Below are 12,830 nucleotides of genomic sequence, written 5' to 3' on the forward strand. Positions count from 1 at the left end.
CATAACTAACTTGAAGAAAAATGTCAAATATTTTTTAAATACCCCCAAAAAAGAACTAGGCAGATCCAACAAATTAGATAGGCTAAACCAAAAAAAAATTATGATAAGTACTATTTTTATGTATTACTCATTCAGTAATTAAGAAAAACCAAAATATTATGTTTGTCCAATTACCTAAACCTATCTTTTCAAAGGTGCAATTATGTTAGTACTATGTGAGTAGAGTCTGGCTAGCGAAAGATGAGACTGGAAAAAGGCGGCAAATTCTCTCTCAGACTCTAGCAGCGAAGATATCAAATGGAACGTGTACTGTGTAGCCAACTAGCGACATATGACTTGCTAGTAAGCGCTGACCCATAAAACTAATAAACATTTTAGGTCAAGGAGACTAACAGTTAGCTCTGTAGATAAGCAGTAAATAAAACTCGGATGAAATAGCATAATATTTTGGTGGTTTCACTTGGAAGTCTAGCCGTTTCAAAGTCTACAAAATTCCTTACAATTTGAATAGTAATTACAACTATATTTTAACTCGTTTACATAACAAAAATCAGTATCATAACATGAACTGAGTACTCGCTCCTGACACAAACAGTTATAACGTACAGTAAGATCAATGTCCAGTGTGTTTAGTGGCTAGCGGCTGATAAGTTGTGAAGATGAAGCTATTATATTTGTTTTTATGTTTATCTGTCGTTACTTGTGAAAGAACGAAATCTCTGAATATTTTAACGATATTCCCGTTCCAGGGAAAGAGTCATAGTATCGTGTTGAATACCTTAACTGAAGCTTTAGTGCAGCGAGGACACAACGTGACTGATGTCTCATTTTTCAAAATCAACAAGAACCTGAAGAATTATCACCACATAAACCTAGCTGGGACCATCAAGATTTTGGAGGATGACTTCCTGATGCAGAGGAATTACCTGACTATTTTGCAGATTCTGAATTTCGTCGTGTCATCTGGCAACGACAACTGCAAGATACTGCTGGAGAATAAAGAAGTACAGAGCCTGCTGAAGAGGAAAGAAAAATTTGATGTGGTCGTTGTGGAGCAGTTTAATACAGACTGTCCCCTAGCTTTGGCATACAAACTAGGAGCGCCCGTTGTTTCCATGTCTACTACTATCATAATGCCTTGGCATTTCCAGATACTTGGTGCACCATACAATCCCTCTTTCGCACGAATGACATTCTTAGACGGTGATACCAAACCTTCGTTGTATCAGAGAATTGAACGCACTGTATTCTACGCTATATGTCAATTCTGGTATAAGCTTGGACAGAAGACAGACGAACAGACACTTAAAAAATATTTCGATGATATACCACCGTTGCACGAACTGGCAAAGGATATAAAGTTTTTCCTCACATACTCAAGCCTGATGTTGTTTGGGACGAATCTCATTCCGACAAATGTGATAGAAGTTGGCGGCTTTCATGTGACCAAGCCAGAACCTTTACCTGACGTAAGTATTGATTCATAGCTTATTCATTCAAATTTAATTATATTAATCAAACTATTATTATAAACTAGCTGTCCCGGTGAACTTCGTGTCACTTTAAAACCTTCCCTGGACTTCTACGAATATTTTAAGACTAAAATTAGTCTTTTTCGGGTAGGTGCAAATAAAGTCGTCACAAGTTTTTGCTTATTATATTCATTAAATTATTAGTTTAAAGCACTATTTTAACTATAAAAGTATTGATATTGTATTTATATATATATATTGATTTTGGGATGATATATAAGCTGCACTTTTTATGGATTACTAACTGAAAATACAGCATCTTACCAGCCAGCTGAATCACGCTATCTAGATTTGCACTTACATAATAATTTATCACAAAGATATTCATCAAGATGTCGCAAATGTCTGATATAATGAAGGCACAACAGAGTTTAGAAGATCTTGTCACAAAGAAGATGGAGGAACTTCAGGTGCAACTACAATGTGGAGCCACGGCAAAGGATACAGTGGCAAAAGTTGCAGAAGAATTCCGCACTTTCAGAGAGCTCACTTTCTCCATGCTCAGGTTACTGCGGACACAGATTTCTGAATGTTCCAGAGCTATCGATGTGATGGAAACAAGGTCCCGCAAGAAATCTTTGATCATCACTGGTGTTCCGGAACAAAGTGGGGAGAACTGTGAAGCCTTACTCCTTAATATTCTTCAACAGAAACTGCATTTGAAGGATATCTCAGCCAACTCCATAAAGGTATGTCATCGATTAGGCAACATATCCAATTCTGACACCCAACGACACCGTCCTATATTAGTGAAGTTCATTTCAAATGACTTTAAAGCTGCCGTTTGGAGAACAAAAGCCAAGCTTAAGGGGACACCGTACGCATTAAAAGAGTTTTTAACTAAATCAAGGCAGGTCGTGTTCTCAAAGGCCAGATTGCACTTCGGTATGAAGTCATGTTGGACTCAGGACGGGATCATTGTCATAAAGAGCACTGATGGCAAACGACACAAATTAATATCTCTAGATGAGCTCCAGCCCCTTCTGCTTAAATACCCAAAGGCATTATCTGCTACATCCACCTCCAGCATCAATAAACCATAATGCAACATTGCTTGGGTTGCTTTAACTTTCTTCTTGATATGTGTATTTGTTGTTGTATTAGTTTACTTTCTTTTTGCTATTTATATTTTGTGTGTATCGTATTTTTTGTATGCGACAATAACTATTATAATATATTGTATCATTAATGTTTAAACTTTATGAAGAAGGGTAAACTTTAAAATGCAGGTCAACACGTATTTTGTTATAAAGCTTATAATTTCTCCTGTCAAGTGTCAACTGTCAGTTGTCATACTGACAACTGTCACGTTTGACATAATGTTTTTTTGTTTTTTTTTTGTTAACATTGTGTCCTAGTATCATAATATTATAATTTCCGTTTATTTGCATTATTTAATTTTATTTTATGTAAGTTTTCTGTTAAGCCCTACTAGACATGTTGCAGGCGCTTGTCGTGGGCGCCGGCGGGATGTGTGCGATTTGACATAAGTCATCGCTACGCTAGCGAATACTAATGTCAAGTCCCATACATTTTGTTGGTGTCTACTATGGTCGCCTGCCACTTGTCTACAGGGCAAGTTAAGGATTGGTCTTAACCATAAATTGCTTCTACCGTACTTTACAATATAATTTGTTTAACCATAATGTATGTGAAGTCAGCTGGCGGGTGTTGCTGAAATAACAGTAAAATATTTTGTCGTTAATTATTATAATTTTATTATCATATTAATATTATAGGTATATTTTATATTTAATTATTTGAAGTTATTTTATATATTATTATTTTATTTGTACAATGTCATTGTCACATAATGATTCCTTTGTTTCTGTGGAAAGTTTAAATAGTTCAAATAATAGTGATAGCTTTCATTCAATTGATAATACTCTGGGTGAACTCTTGCAACAAACCTTTAACACTGGTAACACTAATAATGTAAATATAGTTCATATCAATGCCCAAAGTGTTCCCAGTCACTTTGACGACATGTTAGAAACATTTACAGGCTGTAATGTCCATGCTATACTTATATCGGAATCCTGGTTGAAACCTCACCTCCCCTCCACAACATACAGTTTGCCCGGTTTCATCTTGATACGTAGTGATCGTGCTGACAGACGTGGCGGTGGTGTTGCCATCTACTTACGCAGTGACCTTCCTTATAAAATAATCGCATCTTCACCGCTTCAATATATGGCTAATGCTGAATATCTTTTCTTAGAGGTTTGCATTAAAGGATTGAAGCTGGCCTTAGGTGTCGTATATTGTCCCCCTGCCGTCGACTACTTTACTCAATTAGAAGTGATTTTAGAGTCTCTAGGCACAGACTACACACATCATATAGTCATGGGGGATTTTAACACTAATATTCTAGAGGTTTCATCTCCACGCTCTCAAAAACTTTTGCACATACTAGAATCTTGCAGTTTACATCACCTACCTCTCCAAGCGACACACCATAATCTTAATGGTGAGGACACGTTATTAGATTTAATATTGACTTCTGATCCGTTATTGGTTTTAGGTCACGGTCAGTTTCATGCGCCTTGTTTTTCTCTCCATGACCTGATTTTTGTGCGGTATAACCTGAAACCTGTTAAATTTAAACCCAAGACAATATATAGACGTTGTTTTTCGCATATGGACACTAATAAATTGAAGCTCGATGCAGCGGAGATTGATTGGGAACCTCTTAAGTCAGAGACCTCATTAGACAAAAAAGTCCAAATTTTTAATAGTAGAATTAATGATCTGTTCGACGCTCACGCACCTTTTAAAAGAGTTAAACTAAAACATCAACCAGCACCGTGGATGTCGGAAGAAATTAAATCGGTGATGAGACGCAGAGACCGGGTATTCCACAAATATAGGTCTAATCGTACCGATGATAACTGGATCTATTTTAAGGCTGCAAGGAATCGGTGTAACCAGGTGATTCGCAATGCAAAACGCCGACACATCCTACATAGCTTAACATCTTATTCTTCTTCATCTGCTAGCATTTGGAAGTACCTTGGCACTATGGGTATTGGCAAATCACGTCATGATAATTTGCAAAGTTCAATTAATCTGAATGACATAAATCTCCATTTTTCCTCGTACACTGCATTGGACACTCAAACGAAATGTCAAACCATTACGTACTTAAATAATTTACCATTTGCTATCAGTGAAGTTTTCCATTTTTCACCAATTACTTCGGGTGAGATCAAAACCATAATCAAGTCCATTGACTCCAAAGCCATAGGCAGTGACAACATCAGTCGGCAGATGGTACTGCCTATTATTGATGAAGTCTTGCCAGCCATTACTCACATTATCAACTTTTCTCTAGAATCTTCTTCATTTCCGAAACTATGGGGTAAAGCCTATATTCGTCCTTTACCTAAAATCCCTAATCCATTACAGCCGTCCCATTTTCGTCCTATTTCCATTCTCCCCTTTTTATCCAAGGTTCTAGAGGCAGGTGTTCAAAAGCAGCTCTCCGGGTTTGTACTCCAAAACAAAATCCTTTCACCACTCCAATCAGGATTCAGACCTGGACACAGTACCACCTCTGCTTTGCTAAAAATAACTACTGATGTAAGGGCTGGCATGGAGAATTCAATGATTACTGTCTTGGTTTTGATAGATTTTTCCAACGCATTTAATAATGTCGACCATGACATCATGTTAACGATTCTTTCTCGTATGCTCTCGCCTGAAGTTTTGAATTGGTTTCGTTCTTATCTTCGAGGACGCCAGCAGAGTGTTAAGGTTGATGATTCCTCTTCTACTTGGGTAGATCTGGAAGCTGGTGTACCTCAAGGCGGTATTCTCTCTCCTCTTTTGTTCTCATTATTTATTAATTTTATATCCCTTGTTATACTATTTTCTGCGTATCACCTTTATGCCGATGACTTGCAGCTTTATATCCAAGAGAGGATTGAAAATTTACCTACCGCTATCAGGAACATGAACCGGGACTTAGAGGCAATATGCATGTGGTCTGCCAATTTTGGTCTACACGTGAACCCTAATAAATGTCAAGCCATTTTGATTGGCAGCCCACGTTTGTTAAGCCGAGTAGACGTTAGAGCCCTACCACCCATTGTCTTTGCTGGCAGTGTTATCCCATTTACCTCTAGCGTCAAAGATCTCGGGTTACACATAGACACCAACCTTGACTGGCGTACCCACATTACCAACGTCTGTCGTAAAGTTACCGGCTCCCTGCGATCACTTTACCGTCTGAAAAACTTTTTGCCTCACAATATAAAGTTGTTGCTGGTTCAGGCTCTTATAGTGCCTCTATTCGATTATGGTGATGTGTGTTGTTTTGAACTCCGGGAGGAACTTCTTAATAAACTTGATCGTATGTTAAACAACTGCATTAGGTTCATATTCAACCTACGTAAGTATGATCACGTTTCTTATTACAGATCTAAGTTGAACTGGCTGCCCATTCGTCAACGTCGATCACTGCGTGCACTGTGTATGTTGTACTCTCTCCTTCACTCTCCCAGCGCTCCTTCATATTTAACGTCTCACTTAAAATTTTTCACTAACACCCACAGTCTCGAACTTCGTTCATCTAAAAAATTGCGACTCCTCTGTCCTCCTCATAATTCCAGTATTGTCCACTCCTCATTTTATGTACAGTCCATTCTCCTTTGGAACGCCCTCCCCCTAGAAATCAGGATGTCCCCTAATAAAAATATTTTTAAACGCAGAGTTCGACAATTATATTTAAAATCAATTGAATGAATAATAATTATGATTTGTTACGTAGTATATGACATTCTCTTTGTATGATTTATGATAAATTGGAATTCATATTTGACAATATAATTTTTTTTTCTCATTGATACATAAAGCTTTGCAATGACATACTTTATGTAGGTATATATTCTATAGTTTATGAATATTATATCTATTTATATTATATAATATGTATATTATTGTTTATGTATGTTTATTATAATTAAACTTATATAAGTAAATATAGTTTTATTTATATATATACATAAATCCATTTATTTTATCGTTAATCCATTGTGTCTCATTACCACGAATGCGCCTGTATTATACATTCTCAGTATCACCCTAAGGTTGGTTGGTAGAGAATGCCACAAGGCATTAAGCCCGCCTTTGTAAATTTGCATAAAGTGTTAATAAATAAATAAAATAAATAAATAAAATTAGCCCAACCCGTTCAGCCGTTTTCGAGTTTTAGCGTTACTAACATAATTGAAAATCCATTTTTATATATTTGACTTTTAAGTATTATCACAAATCTTTTGTATGGGAGTATAGAAAAGTGTTGTTTTTAGACTTTTTCAGGATTTTTTTTATAGAATTTTTCTCTCCGTAAGAATCATCCTCGTACTTCAAGGAATATTTAAAAAAAAGAATTAGCGAAATCGGTCCAACCTTTCTCGAGTTTTGCGCTTAGCAACACATTCAGCGATTCATTTTTATATTATAGAAAATCAAATTTAATTATTTCGACGACCTCTGTGGCTCAGTGGTGAGCGCGTTGGTAGCTCAAGCCGGGGGTCGCGGGTTCGAATCCCGCCGATGGAACAAAAAGTTTTCAACGTTCCCGGGTCTGGATGTGTATATGTGTATGATATAATAAAAATCTTAAATATATGTATAGTATAAAAGTATTAAATATATTTCCGTTGTCTGGTACCTGTAACACAAGTCCTTTAGGTACTTAGCACGTGGCCAGACTGACGTGGTGTGAAGCGTCCATAGATATTATTATTATTATTATTATTATTAACCTATCAAGCCCCATAAGCTCACCGGTGAGCGAGACAATAGAATAACAATAGATTTCCAAGAATCCATCCGAATCCAATCCAATCAATCCGATCGAAGGATTAATATCTAATACTTTTTAGGGTTCCGTACCCAAAGGGTAAAAACGGGACCCTATTACTAAGACTTCGATGTCTGTCCGTCTGTCTGTCAGTCTCTCTGTGTGTCTCCAGGGCGGTAACTCAAGAACCGCTACCGCTAGACTTCTGAAATTTTCATAGATTGTTTATATCTGTCGCCGCTATAACAACAAACATTAAAAACAAAATAAATTAAATACTAAGGGGGGCTTCCATACAACAAACGTGATTTTTTTGTTGTTTTTTTGCTCGATATCAATAATGGCAATACATAGGCACTTGAAATATTCACGAAATACTCAGGTTTATTTGTAATTTAATAATTTAAAATTAAATTCGTATCTATATAAGTAACATATAAATACTATTTTACTATTTAATTTAAAATAAAATTAATTATTTAATTAATTTAATTATTTATTTCAATAATTAAGGGGGGCTCCCATACAAAAAAACACAATTTTCAGCCTGTTTTTGCTCTATTGTGGTACGGAACCCTTCGTGCGCGAGTTCAACTCGCACTTGGTCAATTTTTAAGATGTTTATTTATTATAAGACATTAATTTCGCATTAAAAGTTAAAGTAATTGTGTAATAAATTACATGACTTTTATATTTTCTCACAAATATTTAAATAATATTTGCATAAAGTATAATGGTAACCACAAAAATAAGTACCTAATAATAACAAAATATATTGAAAAAATCTAAAACAGCTGCTGTCCTGTGATTTTCAAATTCATTTCCATATAATAAGTTTTGAGATTTTAACGTATTTCACAAACAGACAATAATTTTTGTAGCTAAAGGGGCTGTACTTTCCTAGGAAAGTACAGCCCCTTTAGCTCTAGAGTCAAAGTTCATTTAAAAAAGGTTTGTTACTTTAGCACCTTCTTTCTTTCTAAAACAAAAATACGCTTTTAAATTATGCCATGTAATTAAACTAATGTACAGATATGAATATCATTAAGATTTAAGTACACTTTGAAATGACCAAATCCAAATGCTATTATCAGGCTTATCTGATACCATTATAGCGGTGTGTTTTTGCTGTATCAACAGAAAACTTGACCGTCATGGTTGTAAATTCATGGTTACATCAATCAAACATCGTACCAGTAACAAAAAAAATCGGTCAAGTGCGAGTCGGACTCGCGCACCAAGGATTCGTACCGTTATAGAACAAAAATAGCCCAAAAATTGTAATTTGTGGGGGGGGCTCCTATACATTTTTTTAATTAAGTAATTATTAAGGGAATTGAGGATTACCAATTGCCATTATTATTAGTTATCGAGCAAAAACGGGAGAAAATATCACGTTTGTTGTACTTGTATGTGAGCCCCCATAAACATAAATTTTATCTTGTTTTTAGTATTGGTTGTTATAGCAGCAACAGAAATACACAATCTGAAAAAAAAATCATAAGTCTAGCAATAGCGGTTCTTAGGTACAGCCTGGAGACGGAGACATCAAAGTCTGTCCGTCTGTCTGTGAATGGGGTCCCGTTTTTACCCTTTGGGTACGGAACCCTAAAAAGAATATAGTGAAGCCAGTAGCCACTGCTATAGCCATGCTATAGCCGACACAGACTTTCAAGTTATGCAGTTAATTTGGCTTGTTAAAACCATTGGCCAACCAAAAAAAAGTTCTTTAAGCTTACTATAAGGAGTCTTTAAAAAAATCTTCAACATAAAAAGTAAAGACGTTTTCTAAAAAAATTGGTAAAATTTAAGTTTGTTCTAAATAGGTTATTAATGTAGATGAGCTCAAGAGTCAACAATATTAATATTCAGGATGTTAGTTATTTTACTGCAGTTATTTTCCATTGTTAAGTGTGACTTCCTACAGTAGTTTTAAGTTCCGTATTTAATGAACGCAGCTAAATGAATAATTTTCATAAATTTAAAATTGTAGCGTAAGCCAACAAATGCATTGTTAGTATAAAAAATAAACAATTACCCAGGCGCGGTCCGAAGGGGGGGGGGTCACAGGGGACAAACCTCCCCCTCCCAAATCTAAGGTCAAATTGAAAAATCTCAAAATCTTGCCAAATAATAAAAGGAAAATTCCATCTATCCCCTAACCACCACTACGTCCGACCTTAGACAGCTGTCAACCCAGAACCGTCCGAGGGCGCAGATAAAAAAATAGTGTAGTAACTATTGAGTGACCCCCCCCCCAAATTTCAGGCTGCGACCGCGCCTGCAATAACCGCTACCAAAACAGCAAAATCGATATTTAGCAAAACAGCAATCTTGCTAGGTAACTATCTAGTTACCTAGTAAATTTAAGTACCAATTAAGTCAGCAATCAAAATTGAGTCGATACGGATCGTAAGCTAAGTTAATTATTTCCGGAAACAAAAAAGTAAGGAAAGACTTTTTTAATCCATGTTCCAATTATAGACCAATACATTATCGTAGTGCTCACAAAACAATTACACCTTTGTGGACATAATATGCAAGATCCAAGACAGGTCGTTAAAGATGATAATGATAAAAACAGTATCTACCACCTTGCAGAACCCTAAAACAAGTAGACAATCAGCTTGAGTGGTTGTTATTATTTTACAAGCGACTATTGTATGCACAGGTTAAAGTGATTTTATACTTGGACTGCGCAAAACATGTGAAACAATTTAGTTTCTATTGTTCAATTTAATTTAGACGATTATAATATTATCGTTATTATAATAGTTTCAAATAGCTAAATCAACAATGAAGTTGTGTGTAATTGCTATTGTGATAAGTGTGTCTGTGATAAATAGCGAAGAAATGAAGCCATTAAATATTCTAGCAATTTTCCCTTTCCCCGGAAAAAGTCATGGAATTATTTTTAACAATTTATTGGAAGCTCTAGTACGACGTGGTCATAATTTAACACACGTTTCATATTTTCCCATCAATAAGCCATTAAAATATTATAGACACATACATTTAGCGGAAGATACTTCGGCAAAAGTATTAGAAGATGACTTTGTACTGGAAAGTTCATATTCCACTATCCTGGAAGTGAATAAATTAGTTGTTGTTGCTGGTAATGAAAACTGCAAAATGTTACTGGATAACAAACATGTGCAGAAGTTATGGATGGAAAAGACCAAATTTGATTTGGTGGTGTACGAATATTTTAGTACGGATTGCCCGTTGGCAATAGCTCACCGGCTAGGAGCTCCTGTGGTTGGATTAACTGGGTGCACATTAATGGCTTGGCAATTTGACACCCTCGGCGTCCCATTTAATCCATCGTTTGTGCCACAACAATTTTTAGACGGCGATGCAAAACCGACACTATTCCAAAGGATCGAAAGAACTTTATTTCACCACTACTTTAATCTTTACTATAAATTAATTGGCATAGCCACAGACGAACAGACGGTTAAAAGTTACTTCGATGATGTCCCAAGTTTATCAGAATTAGCTCGCAATGTAAAAATCATCCTTATGAACACATATTGGATGTTATTCGATTTCAATTTACTTCCTCCAAATGTTATAGAAATTGGTGGTTTTCACGTTAGCGGCAACATATCATTGCCGAATGTAAGTTTCGTTTATGCGAAAATTCTTTAATTTTTCCTCGGCATTCTTAGACGTTTTTAAATAATGCATAATGTACATTTATAATTATTTTTTGTTTTAATTTTATCTTAACATTCACTTAGTTTCTTTATTTCTTTATATTCAAAATCTTCTTAATTGCAGAAACTGCTGCAATTTATAGAAGAATCAGAGCATGGCGTCATTTACGTTAGCTTTGGCTCGATTATAAAGTCTTCAGTATCAGACTCTGACAAGATCGAGAAAATAGTTGGCGCACTCTCAAAACTACCCCAAAGAATTATCTGGAAATGGGAAGATCATAAGCCTCCTGGCAACTTGGACAAAATTTATGTATCAAAATGGCTCCCTCAAAAAGACATACTGGGTATGTATCTTTAAAATCTAAAATACTAATTGATTAAACTGATAATTTTCACGTTATTTTTCACTGTATATTTTACTTTATAATTTACTAATTTCTTTCTCGCTTTCAGCTCATCCAAAAGTCCTCGCATTTTTATCACACTGTGGTCTTGTAAGTACAACAGAAGCAGTCACTTTTGGAGTTCCGATTGTTGGAATGCCAATATTCGGTGACCAACCCACCAACGCAGCTGCCATCGAAGAAAAAGGGTTCGGTGTCAGAGTTCAACTATCTGAATTGACCTCGGAACATCTCTTAGAGAAGTTCAAAACTGTTCTAGACCCTCAGTAAGTTACAGACAATAATCGTACTCAAGTCGATCTAGATGCTATATTGAATTACTCAAATTGGACAAGTTAATAATTATTATTTTTACAACAAGACATAATGGACATAATTTGGAAAAGACAATCGTAAATCACATATTTATCATATCGGTTAAGGATGTTGTGATTCTTAAGTGCATCATCTTAGTTACAACTTACAACTATGTTATACTATTTTATTGTCATTGGCTAAGGTCGTGACTCGTGACGTAGGTACCGACACTAGTCAAGATCGTGCATATCTTGCTCAAGGACTATCAACAAGGCTCATTATTTACTTTAATATACTCCACTAGCGGCTTCGAACTAATGAAAAAAAGCATTGCTGATTTTAGTCTTATGCAATATTTTCAGTTTCAGGGCAAAGGTTAAGTCATTGTCAAAATCATGGCAAGATCGACCAATGAAACCGATGGAGACGGCAATATTTTGGACGGAGTTCGCAGCGAGACATCCAAATCATACTTTTAGGGCACCAGCAGCTGATGTGCCTCTTTACCAGTACCTCAATCTAGATATCTTGCTGGTTTTTATTGTTTTTGCTTTTACTGTCTTTCTTGGTTTCAAATATTTAATATCTGTTGTATTCATAAATGTTGCAAGAAACTCTAATAAAGCCAAGAAACAATAAAATTTTAAGAATAATTTCACTTTATTTATTTGAATAAATATTCTGCTTATTCCAAAAATGTTATGGATCAGAAAATATTTTTAAAATATTTAAATTCATAATAGTCAAATTTAAAGTAAGTTACGAATAAAATATTATAATTCTAAGTATTTACATAAAAACTGTAGACGATTGACAGTCAAATAACTTTTTTGCTAAGCCGAATATTTTCCGTTGTCATAGTCAGATGACCCGTGACTATCTATCTATACTAATATTATAAATGCGAAAGTATCTCTGTCTGTCTGTCTGTCTGTCTCGCTTTCACGCCAAAACTACTGAACCGATTGCAATGAAATTTTGTACACAGTTATTCTTGAGTCTGTACCGTGTTGTACCGTGTTGGCCTATATTCCATCCAAAAAATATATCAATGCAATCAACATTTTAATTCTAATATATGAAAACAGATGGCGTTTTATTTTTTACTTCATTATTGTAACAGAAC

At 35.4% G+C, this 12,830-nt stretch overlaps 1 protein-coding gene across 2 annotated transcripts; it reads left to right on the forward strand.

Moving 5' to 3' along the window:
* The first annotated feature begins 100 nt into the window (after positions 1 to 100).
* LOC121734601 (UDP-glycosyltransferase UGT5-like) lies at positions 101 to 12,359 on the forward strand. 2 transcript variants are annotated; one of them, XM_042125187.1, is made up of 4 exons: positions 101 to 1,469; positions 11,125 to 11,347; positions 11,457 to 11,673; positions 12,067 to 12,359. In XM_042125187.1, the coding sequence occupies exons 1-4, from the start codon at positions 660 to 662 to the stop codon at positions 12,341 to 12,343; spliced, it is 1,527 nt and encodes a 508-aa protein (XP_041981121.1). In that variant the 5' UTR covers positions 101 to 659; the 3' UTR covers positions 12,344 to 12,359. The 2 variants fall into 2 exon arrangements, with proteins under 2 accessions (XP_041981121.1, XP_041981120.1); XM_042125186.1 differs by lacking the exon at positions 101 to 1,469 and adding an exon at positions 9,754 to 10,962.
* Positions 12,360 to 12,830: the final 471 nt, after the last annotated feature.

Source organism: Aricia agestis, chromosome 16, assembly GCF_905147365.1.
Source record: "Aricia agestis chromosome 16, ilAriAges1.1, whole genome shotgun sequence".
Taxonomy (NCBI): Eukaryota; Metazoa; Arthropoda; class Insecta; order Lepidoptera; family Lycaenidae; genus Aricia; species Aricia agestis.